The sequence below is a fragment of the Molossus molossus genome, unplaced genomic scaffold (genome assembly GCF_014108415.1).
Source record: "Molossus molossus isolate mMolMol1 unplaced genomic scaffold, mMolMol1.p scaffold_m16_p_2, whole genome shotgun sequence".
NCBI lineage: Eukaryota > Metazoa > Chordata > Mammalia > Chiroptera > Molossidae > Molossus > Molossus molossus.
Genome location: NW_023425355.1, coordinates 33,407,768 through 33,427,337, shown reverse-complemented (window position 1 = coordinate 33,427,337; position 19,570 = coordinate 33,407,768). Strand labels below are relative to the sequence as shown.

General features: G+C 38.6%; 1 protein-coding gene across 2 annotated transcripts in view; it reads right to left on the bottom strand.

Moving 5' to 3' along the window:
- The window catches only part of RNF128 (ring finger protein 128), a 154,729-nt gene that overhangs the window by 94,721 nt on the left and 40,438 nt on the right, over positions 1 to 19,570 (bottom strand). The window contains exon 1 of one of the 2 annotated variants that reach the window (XM_036271247.1): positions 4,275 to 4,767. The exons of the other annotated variant lie outside the window; for it this stretch is intronic. Within the exon in view, the coding sequence (XP_036127140.1) occupies positions 4,275 to 4,767 (493 nt within the window). Of the gene's footprint in view, positions 1 to 4,274; positions 4,768 to 19,570 lie in introns of those variants that run through there. 2 annotated transcript variants of the gene reach the window in all.

Genomic DNA, 19,570 nt, shown 5'->3' with positions numbered 1-19,570 from the left:
TCAGCATCTTTATAAGTCAAGTTTATTGTTATACCCTTCTTACATAGAAGAAAACTGAGACTTAGAGAAGTAAAATAACTGGTCTAAGATTTTAAGAATAGTAATTGACAAAGCCCAACCTCTTAATATGCACTACTGTCTTCCAACGATGTAAAAAAAAACACTGTTTTCACCCCATAACTAACTTAAAAAACTTAGCTATTCACTTTCTTACAGCCCTCAGAAATAATGCCTCTTCTACCATCTCTTTGAATGTGTCAAATTCCTATAAATGTGTTATGGATTATAAAGGTTGTAGCTCTACACAGGTCTTTCAATAAATTCGTGCCTGTACATGTTGACTCAAGGAAAATTGTACCAGTAAGCATCTACACCATTTGGACCTGTGGAGTGTGCTCAATTAGACAGCATGCAAGGCTCAGACCCATCTGCACGATGAAAGCAAAATAGTTAGTTGCACAATAACAAAAATATGTGTACCTTGTCTCACTGTGACAATCCTATCTTTTAGATGGGTTTAGTGCTTAGTCTAAGTTTTGGCTGCTTATCTGATTTTCATAGTTAAGACATATGAATAGTAATTAAACTTTGAAACTAAAATGGTCTCCTAATTTCCCCCAGGTTTCTGAATCAACTTGACTGAAAAATATTCAGAGATTTCAAGACAAGCTCTTAATAAATGTGTATCTTTCACAATTATCTGTGTGAATCAGGATGTTGTGGATACTTTGCAACCAAAATAATACTATTTAGAAATAAACTGCATGGGTTAATGCAATGCTCCAACTGCCTTTTGTAAAATGTCAGTATACATAATAATAGCTTCATTTTCCTAATCAATTGCTCTTATATAGTGGGATTTCTCTCTGATAAACAACAGTTTTAAAGCCTAAAACAGTTCTAAACCAGAACTAAACCATTAGTTCTGTTGACTTGGAACAAATAGGTCTTCATGGTCATAGGACTGTAATGGGTAAGAGTGTGGATATTCAGCATAAACTCAAACAAAGGCCCAACAATTCAAGCACAGTCCCCTCTGAGAGTCAGTGCAGAGGGATTTTGTGAACAAAGAAGATAACGCAGGCTTTTCCACATTTGGTGGCCCTTGTGCAATTCATATCAATATATATTGAAATAATCAACGCTTAGGCCTCAGTCCTACCTCTCTGCCACTGAGATCCAAATAGTTCGTTTTTGACCAGAGATTGCAATGAACCCTAGGATTTATCTCAGGAATGAGCAAAGCAAATGAGAAGTGGCACTTTGCCAAAATTTGTTGAATAACACAAGTGACTGAAATGCAAAGTGATTTTCCCCATGTGGAAAGTAGTTTCTTCAGTAATTCAAGGAAGAAATGTGATTTCACACCTCAAGTAACTAGTTAGCTTTTTTAGCTAGTTAATCTAGTGGTAAACTTTGCTATAGTCATCATCTCAGATAATAATAAAATTTTAAAGTATCAAAATACCTTTCTGAATGTAGTTTAATTAAATGGATCACTATTTAGGGCTTTATTCCTATAGAGTATCCTGAAGCAAAACAACTATGATTAGATTCCCAGTGTATTCATGTCTTCAAACTAACAGTTGCATAATCATATATTTGTATGTTAATTTTTTGCATCTTGTTAGCATTAACTATTATCATAATTAACTTTAATTGAGTGTTATTTATCTGCTAGGTAGTTTACATATGTTAACCCTTAATAATTATAGCCATGTAGCCCTGGCCAGTTTGGCTCAGCGGTTAGAGAGTAGGTCCGTGGACCAGAGTCCTGCGTTCGGTTCCCACTAAGGGCACATACCTCAGTTGCAGTTTATCCCTGGCCCCGGTTGGGGTCGTGTGGGTGGCAACCACTTGATGTGTCTCTCTCACATCGATATTTCTCTCTCTCTCTCTCTTCCCTCCTTTCTTCCTCCTGCTCTATCTGAAGATAAATACAAAAATGTCCTCGGATGAGGATAAAAAAAAATAATGATAGCAATGTAAATATTATCTCCATCTTACAGATGGGGAAACTGAGACTCAGTACAATTAATTAATCTGACCAAGGACACAAAGTTGTTGTATGGTAAATCCAGAATTTGATTCACATTCTTGACTACAATGCCCGTGCTTTTCCTAGCACACTATACTGTCTCTCAATAAACTATAAGACATATACAAAGTGCCTGGCACACAGTGGGAGTGCAACAAATATTAATTTTATTATCCCCTAAAATGATCATATAAACATTAAACTTATATCCTTAACAGAAATAGGGTGAAAATAGTCTAAATAGAAAGTTTCTAATTAAAGAGTACTCTTCAATTCCAAATCATTTACGCAAACGAATTTCATTTGGAGGAGACAAAGTCAAACCCTTGCATTTAGATAGCCAATTCAAATGTAAGGACTTTGAAATTTACCAATTCCTTATTCTTCATCTTTATTAGGCTTTAAGAAGAGAGTGAGAAAAACAAACAAACAAAAAACTCATAGACACAAACAACATTATGGTGAAGGGTAAAGGGGATGGGGAGGTACAAGAGGGTAAAGGGGGTATAAATGACGAAGAAGACTTGACTTCGGGTGGTGAACCCACAATACAATATATAGATGATGCATTAGAGAACTGTACACCTGAAACCTATATAATTTTATTAACCAATGTCACCCCAATAAATTCAATGTGAATGCTGGGGTGGACAGGGACTGGGTGGAGGGGGCCAAGGTGTGTGTGGGGGTGTGGAGGACATGTATAATAGTGTCAACAATAAAAAGAAGTACAAGAAAAGAAAAAAAAGGAGTAATTTCATTCTAATCAATTAATTACCAATCAAGAGAGATACAGTTATACAGTTATTCCTTTATAAATATAAAAATCTAAGAATCACAGCATTTTAGAGCTGGAACAGATATTGCACTCTGCCAACTTGGCCTCCAACTCCTATATTTATACTATCTCGTTTGACTAGTGAGTAACTAGTACAAGGTTACAAAGCTGGTAGAGGCAAAGAAGAGAATAAAATCCCCTGAGTCCCAGTTCAGTCTTCCTTCCATTATGCCACCCAGGCATTCAATGCAAGTGCTCTCTAGGCAGTGCCACACACAATGTTTTAAAAGCCAGTAAGTACTTAAATAGGTAGATTCCTTCCTCTAGCGACCCCTAAAAGGCTAATCCGATTAGCTGCACTTCGCTGAGAAGGATGATGTGTTAGGCTCTTTCTGGGCATTATTTCATTTCTTCCTCAAGGAAAACCTATGGGAGTAGTTCTTAGTTCTTTCCCATTTAATTGATGAGGGAATACAGACTAAATGACTTCAAATAAGTTGCCCAAGGTCACAGAACTATTAAGCAATGGACCCAGAATCCCAAGGCCTGACTTGAGGCCCAGCTCTCAACAACTATAATATACTGCTATTATGTCTCTTCATTTTTCTTCAAAAATTGTTTCTTTGTCCTTTGGGGCTTAGGATCATTGTACATATAGTACGGATATCTAATTCAATTAAGGAAAAGATTTTTGGAAGGATAATTGCAGAGGGAAAAATTGTAACCCACATCATCTTCACAAATTAGTCTCACCTGGACTACTTTTTCCAACACCTAGGCTTTTGCTATCTTCATGCATAAACCTCTTCTTTTTTAAATAACATTAATCACCTCTTTTATCACCCCATAACACTAAACCAGAGTTTTCAAATGCAAAGGAATGCACTGAGAGACCAACAATCACTTGGGATCTGAGACCCCTGGACAGAGAAGATCCCAAAGCAAAGTTTACAGCAAAACTGTAATGAGGTTAACAGGACACAGTCTTTGTACCTGAAACTAGGAAACATGGAAAGAAAAACAAGGAGAGCAGAGTGGGAAATCTGCTGGAGGCCTGAAGATGTTAAACAGGAAGAGTGAGTGACTGGGGGATTTCCATTCTTCCCCCAAGTCATTTCAAAACCATTGCCCACCCCCAATTAATCCAATGCAAGGCACCCTTGTGAAACATCCGGAAAAGGCTACGCAAAGAACCCAAGCACTCCTTCTCCAGTTGCCAGCCTCCGCAGTCTTACCTTTTTTACCAAAGAGGCAAATTCTAAAGGATTTTTCCATCCCCCCCCACACACGTAAGGTGAATCTTGGGGAGCAGAGGACCATGCTTTATTTGGTGGGAACAGAAAGGGCACTCGTTTTTTTTTCGGAGCAAGGGGATAGGAGGAGGAGAGTACAGAGGAAAATAAAAGAAATTGGCCTTGGAAGGGGTTTGAAAAGGCACAATTTAGTAGCTGCACTCACCCGGGTGAAACATGGGGATGACCTCATTGCGGGTCCCCGGGAAGTTAAAGATGACGGCTCCAGACGCCCCTCTCTCATAAGCCAGGTGGATTTTGTCTGCGAAGGTGCAGCCCCCTCCGCGCTGGATGAGGGCCAACCAAGAGACTTGCACGGTGCGTCCCCAGTCCCCTGGGATCGTGGGCACCGTGAAATTCGTGTGTGGATTACAGGCATTGAGTGCCCCTGGCCCGTCGGGCGGTACCAGGACCCCAGTCACAGGCTGGAGTGGCGAATCCTGGCCGTACACGCCCTCCTCGCTCAGCAACCACACCGTGCGGTTCACTCCGGTGTGCGGAACCCGCCAGGACACGTTGAGGTACGCGGTCCACACAGCTTCGGCTCCCCGGGAGCCGAGGGCATGCGGACTCAGGGCCAGCAGGAAGCACCACGCCAACAATCGGGAAAAGCCGCAGCAACCGCTGCAGGAGACCCTGGCCCCGGGCTGTGGCCCCATGGCGCGCGAGCTCTGCGGTTCCCTAGGGCCCAGTGACACGCGCCCTCCTTGCTAGCTGCTAGACCCTGGCCTAGACCAGGTGCACGCCAGGTGGGAAGGGGGCGGGGAGAGACTGGCGCTAGCAGCGAGCTATGTTCGAGCCCAGAGGCACGTATCTTTAGTAGAGATGTTGCGGCAAAAGCAGCTCTTCACAGTCCCAGTACTGTTCGCTTTTTGCTGCGGCCGCCGCGTAGAGCTCTGGGGCTTTGGCACGAAGCTCCGCCCAGCCGAGCTGGGTAGAGAGAGTTGGGAGGGAGAAAAGGACACTGCGGGACCCGCCTCTTAAAAGGGTAACAGGATGGACGGCAATAGAGTAAGATCTGAGGTTGTGTAGCCAGGTATGTTGCGTGGTTTAAGGAAAAATGGACGGGTGAAGAACTATAGAATCTGCGAACATAAAGAAGCTCTCTGGTAGTATTCGAGTTTGTTTTGAATTTCAAGAACACATATTTTATCCTAACATTTGCCTAAAGGGCGGTTCAGGCTTAAGGTGCCAGAATGTGAAAGTATTTCTAAAAAGCGCAGATCCGAAGGGTGTAAATTGTTGTCAAGAGAATTTGGATAGGTGTTGTGCTGAGGTCAGACTCTACTGAGTCGAGAGGCAGAAAAAGCGCGTTACCTTTTTTTCCCTAAATAAATCTTTCCCCTTTCTTGTTCCAAACAAGCGTCATACCTGTGTATTTCCTTCTTACCGTACCCAGTACTAAATATATTGCATCAGAGGCCCCTTCTAAAAGTAACCTGAGTCCTCAAAAGAGAATTCCATTTTTACACGTCAAAACTAAGCCTCTTTTCTTTGTCTTCAACAAACCAGGTTTACCCAAATGGATATGTCAGCACAATTCATGACATTAACTACATCATCTTTCCCCATTTCCCACTAACTAAAAGAAACGTGACTCACCTTGACAATGCACTCATCCCACTATTGCATTATGATTTCTCCTTACTTTAAGTGTACACTTTTAATGCACTCTGTTGGTTATTACATTTAGTAGGTGCTCAATAAACATGCATTGGATTAAACATAATTAATATACCTGGTTTCAGATAACTTTTGACCTTGGGGAAATTATTTCTCTGTGCCCCAGTTTCCTCATCATCTGTAAAATGGAGATAATAATAGTACTTACCTCTTAGAGTTGTTCAGCTGATTAAATGAGTTCATACAGGTAAAGCACTTAAAACAGTGCTGAGCAGAATGTAAAAGTTATATCTGCTAAATACTATTATTAAGCAGGTTCAGGACACCATACTTTTAAAATAATCTTAAAGTTATTACTTTGAGGTAATAATCAGAGAAAATGATGTTTAGAATATTCAGCGTTAGCTACTTTTCCAGTTCAAAGAAACATAATTTATTTTTTCCAGCCCAACATTTGTTAAATACTTGATCAATCACACCACTCAGTCCCAGTCCAACATTTATTTAATCAATATTATTCCCAAAGATTAAGGATGGGACAATTCTGCACTAATACTTTTATAGCTTGAGAGAAACCTAGTGGAAAGTTAACATAAGAACCAAGCAGCAACCAGAATCCAAATAAATGGGAAATTCTGTAAAACATGGACCTAGGTATTGAAATGGACTTTAGAGGCCATAGGGGTAGGTATGTGGGGCCAATAGCATGGCACTCCTAACTATTGAGGATGTTAATCTCTAATATAAAACTTAACTAGGGGAAAAGAAAATGGTAGGATCAGCCACTCTCAGAAATGGTACAGTTCCAGAAATTGTCTCAATGTGTTAGTGAAGAGCTCTCAAAATTCAATCAATATTACCTGCACGACAATCAACTGTATTGTAGTTTGAAGAAACAATGTGTTCAAAATAAAAGAAAAAAATATTTTTTAAAGTACCTACAAAAGTGAAGTTTGGAGAGACATTTGTTAACATTCATTCATTCGTTACTTAAACAAATATTTTTTTGCACATCTACTATATACCAGCCATAGGCTAAGCATTGGGGTAAAAAATCAAATAAGACTAATTCTGATTTCAAAAAGCTCATGAATTAACTTTGATGATACAAAGAAACCTGTAATTGCAGTATAGAATAGCATATGTGTATAGTGTAAGTGTTCTGATAGAGGTATTCATAGAGTAGTAGTAGGTAATAAAGAAGAGGAACCTAACCCAGACTGGGAAATAAGGAACAGCTATCCAGAGGAGGTTATACCTGTGCTGAGTTTGAGAGGGTTAGTTTTTCTACGTAGAGAACAATCAAGGAAAAGTGCGAGTCATGAAATTGAAAATGTTGGGCAACAACAAGCACTACAGGCTCTATAAACACAACATGGTTGGATACAACCCAGAGCATACAAGATAAAGTTGTAGAGGTCCACAGGGGTCAGTTTTTGAGAGTTCTTTGGGTAAAGCCAGGGAGTTTGGACTTTATCTAAAAACAAGCAGTAATATAATCAGGGTTTAAAAGGGGTGTAATATATAATAAGATTTGAATTTTAGACATAATTGTGGCTTCTCTGTGAATAATAGATTGGAGGGGAAAAGGGTAGAGCCAGAGTCCAGATGGAAGGTTGTTGGCAGTGTTCCAGGTAAGAGTTGAAGGTGGCCTGGACTAGACAGGTAGTGGAAATGAAGATAAATAGACAGATTGGGAATGTATTTTGGAGGTAGAATCAACAGGACTTGTTGGAAGTATGGAAGAGAGAGAAGAGTTAGGGATTTCTCTGAGGATTTTGACTGGATGACAATTAATCATAAAGATTTTAAATTTATAGACTGAGTAGGAGGGAGATATGAGTTCAGTGTAGAAAAGTTGATTTTCAGGTACCTATGATGTAACTAGGTAAGACTTTCTGGTAGGCAGTTGGATTTTCTGATTACTGAATGCCTATTAAATCAAGATACTGGAGAGGCATGGGTATACAGAGAAAAAAGAAACAGTCTCTGCCCTCAATGAGTTCACAGTTTAGGAGGTAAGTCAGAGAGGTCAACAGATGATAATGAACAGTGTAATAAATGTTATGACTGAGAAAAGCATAGGATGCTATGGCAACATGGGTATGGCTGAGTCTCTAAGAATAAATAGTTAATCAAGCAAAATGAATAAGGTTATTCAGGCATAGGCGATAGTATATTACATGAGAACAGCAGGAAATATCCAGGGAACTAACATTTAGTAGTTAGGTATGGCGGGTATGTACATTGCAAAGGGGAAACCAAGGAAAGTAACAATGGTCAAATAGGTTATGCCAGAACATACAGAGTTCAGGAAACTATGTTCAAGAGTGTGAACTCAAGACACAAGCAAACACATTCATATACACACACATGCATACATAAAGTAAACATGGCAAAATAATAATTATTAAATCCAGATGGTGCGCATATAAGTGCTCAATTTATTATTTTTCAAATTTTCGCTATATTTTAAAATTTTTGTAATGATGAATTTAAAATTATGAATTTGTATTAAAGTATGTGGAACAAATGAATATGATCCTCTGGATTGTATAAGGGCAAGACCGAACACAGAGAAACTAGTGAGGAAGCTGCCATCCCCTGTACAATTATGGAGGTCTTTCCCAATTGTGTAGATGGCGGTATCAGACTATGAATCATTAAAATCATTCCATAAATGTCCCTTGCTACAAGTCCATCCTCACCAAGCCAAGTTCTTATTAGTATTTAGCTTCTCATGTAAATATGCCTGCAGGGTGATAATGCACTGATGGACAAACACTAGTATCTGGTCTACTTGGAAGTTATACCTCTCATTATAAATTAATCAGTTAGTATTGTGGCTTATATATTGCTGTCTTGTGTGTGAGTCAGTCCCCAGGATCCCAGTGTCTCGTTATACCACCAATCAAATTTCAAAGCTTGCAAATCTAAGAACCAGACTGTGTCAAAGTCCTTCCACTCTATGGAGACTCATCTGGCTAACTCTCTGTCTTTCCACAACCATATCTCTCTATCTCACTATTGTTTCTTTTTAAACTGCAACAGAGTCTAGCTAGGAATGAAGTCTGTTGATGGGAAGCATCAGCTTCATCAGGGAGCTGATAAAAAATGAAAAGTCTTGGGTCGCATCCCAGACCTGTGGAATCAGAATCTGCATTTAAACAAGATCCCCAGGTGATTTGTCCACACATGTAAGCTCTGGGGTAGACTAAAGTATTCCTGATGGGTAGCCAGCACCCAACCTCTGCTTGAACACTCCCAGTATCAGAGCTTACTACCTCACGAAACATCATATCCTGAGTAGTACTGCACTTTTCTTGTTGGAAAGTTCATGTAAGTATTGTTTGATGTTGTTTCAACCTTCCTTTTTCTCCCACCCAACTCCTTGTACCCCAGGTCACCAGAGTTTCCATGCTATTCTCTGACTGTATCAGCAACCACCCCATCAAGGTCTTTGCTTTGAGCAGTTTCCCTATACCAGGCCTCACCTGATTCCTGGCCCTCAAACCAAATTTACTAGTCCTAGATGTATTCCATCAAGGTCCTTCCATCCCTAAAGCTAAAAACAGCTACTGCTCATTGAGCATTTATTATGTGCTTTACATGCCTCATCTTAGTTAATTCTCATAACCATTGGTCATTATTCTCATTTTTAGAAGGGGAAACTGGCTCAGAGAGAATTAGCAGGTTACCTAAGACTACATAGCTGGTAATTGAATTAGGATTCCAATGCAGTTCTGAGTTTAAGTATTAATAGCCAAATAGTTACTTAGTATCTTCTCTCTGGAGAGTGGGAGAAATATTATTTGCACTTCAACATTGCCTTTTACCAAAGGAAGAAAGTTCTAATGAAATGTTTCTTGTATGCATTTCAGGCACAGTGATCAATGAGGGAGATATATTTGGGCTAGGAGTTTTTTTGAATTCCTCAAATCCTACTACAAAGGCTAGCCCTGCCAAACATTTGTATCAGCAATACTGAACAGAAAGCTGTCCTGAGCAGTGCACTATATAATGATGAACTGATAAACAGAGCAGCATCCTGCAGAAGCAACTGCAGGGCACCATTGTGGTCGATTAAGTTTCCAGTCACACTGAGTTTCTGCAGAGATGCAGAGAGAGACAATAGTGTTCAGCCTGTAATATGTCTGCAGTAAATGAGACATCACATTTGACTTCTTACCATTAAATAAATGGCAAAGCACTACCTGGGACAACTAGTGTCCTGGCATCGAAGCAATACTGTGGCTACACAGATCGACAAAATAGGTGCTCTACAGATACAAAGAAGAAAATGATGGGAGTGTTCAGTGAGAAAGCAGCAGAAGAAAGCAAAACAAAAAGCCAAATGTGATGCTGCAGCATATTTTCAAATAATATAACATCACTTGTAAATTCAAGTAAACCTTGATCAGCTCAACTATTAGACAACAGGATTTCTAAAAAAGAAACATTCATACACTCAAAGAAAAGACAGAATTTCAGAGAGGGTCTTTACAATAATAATTGTGCTATATCTGAAACTAAGAAGAATCTTTTCATATCCATAACATTAATAACTAATATTGAGAGTCTACTATGGGCCAAGTACTTTATACCTATGACATAAGTATTATATGCTATATCTTAAAGAAGAAACTGAGGCTCAGGTTAAGTAACTTGCTGAGGTCACACAAAGTAAGTGAATGACACAATTACAATGTGACACTACGTCTTACTACAACACTACACTCTTCCTATTATAGCACTTTCCGTTCTACACAACACTACCTTCAAAAGTAGAGGTAGGAAATCAATACGGTGTTATCTCAAAAAATTAAAAATTGAACTGCCATTTGACCCAGTGATCCCACTTCTAGGAATATACCCTAAGAAGCCTGAAACACCAATCAGAAAGAATATATGTATCCCTATGTTCATAGCAGCACTATTTACAATTGCTAAGATCTGGAAACAGCCCAAGTGTCCATCAGTAGACAAATGGATAAAAAAGCTTTGGTACATACACACAATGGAATACTATGCAGCTGTAAGAAAGATAGATCTCTTATCCTTTGAGATGACATGAAGGAACCTGGAAAGTATCATGCTAAGTGAAATAAGCTGATCAGAGAAAGACAAATACCACATGATCTCACTTATTTGTGGAATATAATGAACAAAATAAGCTGATGAACAAAATAGACTCAGAGACATAGAAAGGAGTATGGTTCAGACTGACAGGCCTCAGAGGAGGGGGGTGGGGAGGATGGACGAGATAAACCAAACAACTTATATGCATGTATGTGTAACCAGTGGACATAGACAACAATGCTGGGGGTGAGGGGGCGGGATAGGGAGAAGGGTGTCTGGGGGTAAAAAGAAGAAACATCTGTAACAAAAATAAATAAATAAATATTTTAAAAAGTAGAGGTAGGAAGGAAATGTATTTATTGAGAACCTACTATGTGTCAGACACTTCACATGTATTAATTATATCATTTGATTCTTACAATGGGTAATGAAATTCTTTTATATAATAATTCTCATTTCTCAGATGAGGAAAATGAGGCTCAGAAGGTGAAGTATCTTGCCAAAGGTCACACAGCTAGTAAGTGGCAGAGGTGGAATTCACATGGAAGTATGTTTGACTCCAAATTCTATGTCATTTTTACTCTGCTGTACTACCTTTTCACATACATGGTGAGGCTATTAGTACAAGATGGAAAGAATAGCTATTTTTTAGTCACATCTAGTAACACATTTTAGCACACTAAAAAAAACCCTCACTAGAAGACCCTGAGTTTTTCCTGAGCAGCTTGAGAAATCCTAGATAACAAAGACTACAGGAGTATGCTATTTAGTCAAGTACTTCATTTTCATTTATATATATCTACATCTTCGGTTGTACATACTCGCTCACATGAAAGTATGGAGAGGAGTTCCTAAATCTGTGATATGTGTAGAAAGGGTGTTTTATGTCCACTGATGAAAACTAGTACAGAAAGGACTTGTATCAATGGGGGACAACACAGAAAATTTGAGCTAAATTGTGTCAACTTGATGTTACTGGAGGATCAGGGTAGTTATCTGGAGTTTGGGGAGATAACTGAGGGGATCTCATGTACCTAAAGAGGCATAAGAGAGGGGAAGGGCCCAAGGCATGGGGGAAGGATGGCTTCAGGGAAAAGTTGGGCAGGGAAGTTGCTAGAGGGAACCATGAACATGATTGGTTTTTACTCTCCATTGCATTATGGGGCAATCTACTTGGTAAACTCAACTGGTCTCATGCTGTCTCCTCTCTTTCCTTTTCAGATTTCTAGTAAGACAAAGATTTCAAAAGAATTAAATCTGTGAGCACAAGAGACTTATGTATATGTTATTTAAAAAAACAATTACTGCCAGGCCAGTATGGCTCAGTGGACTGAGCGTTGTTCCATGGACTGAGACATCCTGGTTCGATTCTGTCAGTGCACATGACTGGGTTGTGGGCTCAATTCCATTAGGGGGCTTGCAGGAGACAGCCTATAGATGTTTCTCTCTCACACAGATGTCTTGATCTCTCTCTTCCTTCCTCTCTCTCTATAAAATCAATAAGAACATATTAAATTTAAAAAAAGAAAAAAAAAACAATTACTGCCCAGCCGGTGTGGCTCAGGTGTTGAGCGTCAACCCATGCACCAAGAGGTCGGCAGTTGAATTCCTGGTCAGGGAACATGCCCAGGTTGTGGGCCCAATCCTCAGTGGGGGACATGGAGGAAGTGGCCAGTTTATGTTCTCTCTCACCGTGTTTCTATCTCTCTCTCCCTCTCCTTTCCTCTCTCTCTAAAATCAATTAAAAAAAATAAAAAGCAAACAAACAAAAAACAATTACTTGGGGTAACTGGGAAAGAAAAATGATTTTAATGAATTGGCCCTACAGATAAGACCACACATTTGAGGTTTATTTCCAAGCCATTCATACTACTCTTTAGATTAGATGCACACAACTCCCCCACTTCAGTGTATATTTCTAACTATGCAGTTGACTGGTTATGTGACACTGAGGAAGTTTCCCTTTCTTCTTTTTCAACTACAAAATAAGGATAATAATAATGAAAAATTGTATAGATATACTTTGAACCACTTGTTATTTCTTCAGCGTAAGTATAACAAATCAAATCGTACATGTAAAATAAATATCTATAATCTTGCCACTGCCTAGGACAAATGACAGAAGAACTGTAGAAGAGAGTGGGACTAGCTGGCATGAATATGATCAGTTTACTAAATTAGGGAGAAAATCTTAAAAATGCACATGGGCACTGATTTTATTTTTTTTTGTATTAATTTATTTTTGCTACAGATGTTTCTCCTTTTCCCCCCATTGACACCCATCTCCCCTCCCCACCCCATTTCCAGCTTTTTTGTCCATGTCCATTGATTATGTAGACATGCATATAAGTTCTGTGGTTCATTACTCACCCCTCATCCCCTCCTCTGAGGTTTGTCAGTTTGAACCCCACTTCTATGTCTCTGGGTCTATTTTGTTTATCATTTTGTTTAGTTCATTATAATCCACAAATAAGTGAGATCATGTGATATTTTTGTTTCTCTGCCTGGCTTGTTTCACTTAGCATAATACTCTCCAGCTCCCTCCATGTTGTCTCAAAGGATAAGAGATCTTTCTTTCTTACAGCTGCATAGTATTCCATTGTGTATATGTACCACAGCTTTTTTATCTACTTATCTACTGACGGACACTTGGGGTGTTTCCAGATCTTAGCTATTGTAAATAGTGCTGCTACAAACATGGGGGCACATATATTCTTTCTGATTGGTGTTTCAGGCTTCTTAGGGTATATATTCCTAGAAGTGGGATCATTGGGTCAAATGGAAGTTCAATTTTTAATTTTTGAGGTAACACCATATTGTTTTCCATAGTGGCTGCACCAGTCTGCATTCCCACCAGCAGTGTACTAGAGTCCCATTTTCTCCACACCCTCGCCAACACTTCTTGTTTGATGATTTGTTGATGGCGGCCATTCTGACAGGTGTGAGGTGATACCTCATTGTTGTTTCAATTTGCATCTCTCTGATGATTAGTGATGTTGAGCATTTCTTCATATGTCTCTTAGCCATTTGTATGTCTTGTTGGGAGAGGTGTCTATTTATGTCCTCTGCCCATTTTTTAATTGGGTTCTTTCTTCTTTTTGTTGAGTTGTATAGCACTCTATATATTTTGAAAATTAACCCCTTATTTCGTGTATCACTGGCAATTATTCTCTCCCATAGAGTGGGTTGCCTTTCCATTTTGATGGTTGTTTCTTTTGCTGCGCAGAAGCTTTTGAGTTTGATGTAGTCCCATGTGTTCATTTTCTCCTTTGTTTCGGTTGCCTTAGGTGATGTATCAGTGAAAATTCTGCTGCGTATGATAACTGAAAATTTGTTGCCTACATTTTCTTCTAGAATTTTTATGGATTCATGAGTCACATTTTAGTCTTTTGTCTTTTTTGAGTTTATTCTTGTGTGTGGTGTAAGTTGGTGATCTAGCTTCATTTTTTTTTTTTTTTTTTGCATGTAGCTGTCCAATTTTTCCAACACTATTTATTGGAGAGGCTGTCTTGACTCCACTCTGTGCTCTTGCCACTTTTGTCAAATATTTATTGAGCATATTGTCTTGGGTCAATTACTGGGTTCTCTGTTCTGTTGCATTGATCTATCTGCCTGTTCTTGTGCCAGTACCAGGCTGTTTTGATTACAGTGGCTTTGTAGTATAACCTGATATCTGGCACTGAGTTTATTTTAACCTACATACAAAATGGGATTTTTTATTAACAGGAACCACATTTGATCATTCTCAATACAGCTGGGGCTTCTGAAAAACAATTTAAGAATAAACATGCTTATAGTGTAGTGCATAATTACAATCACCTGCTGAGGCCAAGTCTTGCTCTTTAGAAGCTAAAGCCTGCTTGAGTGTGGGCAAAAAAGCAGCCTTTGTATTCCAAAGGGCAAAGTCACAAATTCACAGCTGCCAACTATATGCATTAGGATTAGCTGCAGCTGGTCACAGCTCAAAATTGATCAATAACTTGGAGTAAACAAGCATCTGGCAATAAGTGACAAACTGCTAGCACATATTTGAGACGACGATATTGGCTGGCTTACCACTCATGATTCACACTGTATATAAGTTCTGTTACAAAATAATTAGGTAACTGTTATGGTTATGTTGGTTGCAGGAAACAGGTAAGGGACAAACAGGTCCTCAAAAAAAAGGGGCACTTTATGGCTCCCAAATTTTATTTGGTTTGACTTCACCACAAATCATGCAGTATAAAGTATAGGAACTTGAGCATGCCTGGGCCTTTCTCCTCTTCTTCCCCCACAAGTGTGCATTTTCTAAACTCTAGGGGTCCCCAGGAGTCTTGCAATTAGGGGAGCAATGAGCAGTGGGCTAACCCACTGAACCTGTCCCCAAGAATCCCTTCTCTCTGACTCTCCATTGAACTGACAGCAGCCCCACCTTGGCTCACTTTTTTCCCATGACATTTCTTTTATTTATTTATTTATTTATTTATTTATTTATTTATTTATCCTCACCTGAGGACATTTTTTGATATTTTGCTCAGATAGAATGGGAGGGAGAGAGAGAGAGAGAGAGAGAAACATCAATGTGAAAGGGACACATCGAGTGGCTGCCACTCACACGACCCAAAGAGGGCCGGGGCCAAACTGCAACCGAGGTACGTGCCCTTAGTGGGAACCGAACCCAGGTCTCTCCAGACCGCAGGCCAACGCTCCAACCACTGAGCCAAACCGGCCAGGGCTCCCATGACATTTCTAGAGAGCCAAAGCAGTCCCTCCTGTTGCTTCTTCTATCCTAGACCCTTCCTTGTTTCACTGCCTCCAGCTTTAACAAACATAATCTCAAAATAAAAAATAAAATAAAGTATAGGAACTTTAATGAGGAAAAATACTAATGGGAACATCAAAAGGAAAAATGCCCAGGTCCATTGAACTATAGCACACTCTGGAATCCATAAAATCACCCTTCATTGGTTGACAATCTTCCATTTAGCAGGCAATAGGTACACATTTTTCCTAAGTTCTCTCTGTGTTATATTGAGTGTGGATAACATCAATATACTTCACGTTCTTCATAAAAAAAAAAAAAAAAAAAAAACAACAAAAAAACCCAACAACAACTAGTTCAGGACCAGAAGACAATGACTGTTTAATATTTTGGAAGCTGTCAATTCTGGAGCCACAGAAAGCCTTTCACCAGAGGCAATGAGGTGGCTCAGCAATGTTTGCTTTTTATGAAGTCCTGAAGCTCTTGTGTGTTTTAAGAAGAGGCTTGTCAAGTTTACCTTCAATGATGCCACCAGTTCATTAAATATCTTAGTTTTTCTTAGGTGGTGATGTTTGAGGTGTTTAGAGACCTGAGGAGAGCATATGTTTGGACCCTACATGGTGTTGAGAGCACAGCACCATGCTGATTTTAAGACCTTTTATTTTGTTGGATTCAAGACAGGATGAAAACTTTCCAGCACACACATTCCAAGAAGCAGGCTATCTTATCACTGTTTTCAATTATGCCACACATAAGGCATTTTCAACAGAGGTTCTCAAGTTCCAAGAGAAAGGTAATTGTCAATTCTTTAAAAGTAGTATACTGGAAAGGATTTATAATGCCTGCTGTAATCAAGCTTTCTTTATAACAGAATACCCTTGTCACTGTAAGTTGTTAAGTAGCAGTGAACAAGTGAAGAACAAGCAGACTTTCTGGGGAAAAATGTGCTAGCCTAATCCCACCTGATCACTGCAGTCAATATAGAAATTTAGGAATAAACATTTTTCCTAACCTTAACCCTCTGGGCTGTCTGGCATACAAAACTGCATCATTGGGCATACAATAATAATAATTTTATCTTTTAGAGTTTCAGTGATTTAAAAAAATTACTCATTCTATAATTTATTCATTAGAATAATAAACAATTTCAGAGATTCTAATGTCTATAGAGTCTTATAATTGTTGCTGGAGAAAATAAAAAGATGATTGCAACAAGTTTCCTCCATTAGGTATCTCAGGCTACTGGGGGTAAATTATATCAGGAAAAATTTTGTGGGCCCTCTCTTAGTGTTTGCCTTCATGCATTTAGATAATCAGCTGTATAAGCTTTAATTGAAAGCATAGTCTAATTCAAATAATCTCCTAATAAATAAGAGAAGAAATATTAATTTTTTCTTAGACTGTTGTAAATAGACTTCTAATTGATCTTGCTGCTTCTAATCTCTACCCCACTCCAAATCATTTTTTAAAATTTATTTATTTATTTTTAATTTTTTATTTTTGTAACAGATGTTTCTCCTTTTGCCCCCACTAATTCCCACCTCCCCCTCCCTCCATGCCCTGTCCAAAGCTTTGTTGTCCATGTCCATTGTTCATGCATAGATGCATATAAGTTCTGTGGTTTATCTTTCCCCTACCACCCCCTCTTCTGGGGATTATCAGTCTGTACCCCACTTCCATGTCTCTGGGAGTACCCCATTCCTCAAACTGTTATGTTCATTATATTCCAAAAATAAGTGAGAGCATATGATACTTGTCTTTCTCTGTTTGGCTTGTTTCGCTTAGGATGACACTTTCCAGGTTCCTCCATGTCATCCCAAAGGATAAGAGATCTTTCTTTCTTATAGCTGCATAGTACTTCATTGTATATATATACCACGGCTTTTTTATCCATTTGTCTACTGATGGACATTTGGGCTTTTTCCAGATCTTAGTTATTGTAAATAGTGCTACTAATAGTGGGGGTACTTATATTTTTTCTGATTGATGTTTCAGGCTTCTTAGGGTATATTCCTAGAAGAGGGATCACTATGTCAAATGGAAATAGTTTGAGGAGAATCCAAGAAGATGGAACACTTCCAAACTCATTTTATGAGGCCAGCATAATCCTACTTCCAAAATCGGATAAAGACACTACAAAGAAAGAAGACTACAGGCCAATATCTCTGATAAACATAGATGCCAAAATCGTGAACAAAATACTAGCAAATTGGTTCCAGTAATACATCAAAAAAATTATTCACCATGACCAAGTGGGTTTCATCCCAGGCATGCAAGGATGCTACAATATTCACAGATCAATAAATGTGATACAATACTTAAAAAAAAATGAAGAATAAAAGCCACCGGATCATATCAATTGATGCTGAAAAAGCATTTAACAAAATCCAGTACCCATTTTTGATCAAAATGATCAGCAATGTGGGAATAGAGGAATTATATCTCGACATAATAAAGGCCATATATGAAAGACCTACAGCCAACATCATACTCAATGGGCAAAAACTAAAAGCATTTCCCTTAAGAATAGGAACAAGACAAGGATGCCCACTTTTGCCACTCTTATTTAACGTAGTACTGGAAGTCTTAGCCACAGCAATCAGACAGGAAGAAAAAATAAAAGGGATCCAAATGGGAAAGGAAGAAGTGAAACTGTCATTATCCACAGGTGACATGTCACTATACGTAGAAAACTCCAAAGACGCCATCAAAAATTTCCTAGACTTAATAAATAAATTTGGAAAAGTATACAAAGGATACAAAATTAACGTCAAGAAATCGAAGGCATTCGTATACACCAATAATGAACTCACAGAATGAGAAACTAAGAAAGCAATCCCATTTACCATTGCAGCAAATAACTTAAGATACCTAGGAATAAACTTATCCAAAGAAATAAAGGATCTATTTGCAGAAAACTACAGGTCATTGAAAAAAGAAATAGAGGAAGATATAAAAAAGTGGAATCTCATACCTTGTTCATGGATTGAAAGAATCAACATCATTAAAATGTCCATACTACCCAAAGCAATCTATAGATTCAATGCAATCCCCATCAAAATACCAATGACATACTTCACAGAACTAGAACAAGTACTTCAAAAGTTCATATAGAACCAAAAAAGACCTCGAATAGCCACAGCAATCTTGAAAAAGAAGAACAAAGTTGAAGGGATAACATTACCAGATTTCAGGTTATACTACAAAGTCACTGAAATCAAAACAGCTTGTACTGGCACAAGAACAGGCATATAGACCAGTGGAACAGAACAGAGAACCCAGAAATGGACTCAAGGCAATATGCTCAATTAATATTAGACAAAGGTGGCAAGAGCATACAGTGGAGTATAGACAGCCTCTTTAATACATGGTGTTGGGAAAATTGGACAGCTACATGCAAAAAAATGAAACTAGACTATCCACTTACACCATACACAAGAATAAACAAAAAATGGATAAAAGATTTAAATGTGACTCATGAATCGATAAAAATCCTAGAAGAAATGTAGGCAACACAATTTCTGATATCATACGCAGCAGAATTTTCACTGATACATCACCTAAGGCAATAGAAACAAAGGAGAAAATGAACACATGGGACTACATCAATCTCAAAAGCTTCTGCACAACGAAGATACAATCATAAAAACGGAAAGGCTACCCACTGTATGGGAGAACATAATTGCCAATGATACATCAGATAAGGGGTTAATCTCCAATATATATAGAGTGCTCATACAACTCAACCAAAGAAAGACAAAGAACCCAATCAAAAAATGGGAAGAGGAGCTAAATAGACACTTCTCCAAACAGAACATACAAATGGCTAAGAGACATATGAAGAAATGCTCAACATCACTAATCATCAGAGAGATGCAAATGTAAACAACAATGAGGTATCACCTCACACCTGTCAGAAAACAATATGGTGTTACCTCAAAAAATTAAAAATTGAACTGCCTTTTGACCCTGTTATCCCACTTCTAGGAATATACCCTAAGAAGCCTAAAACACCA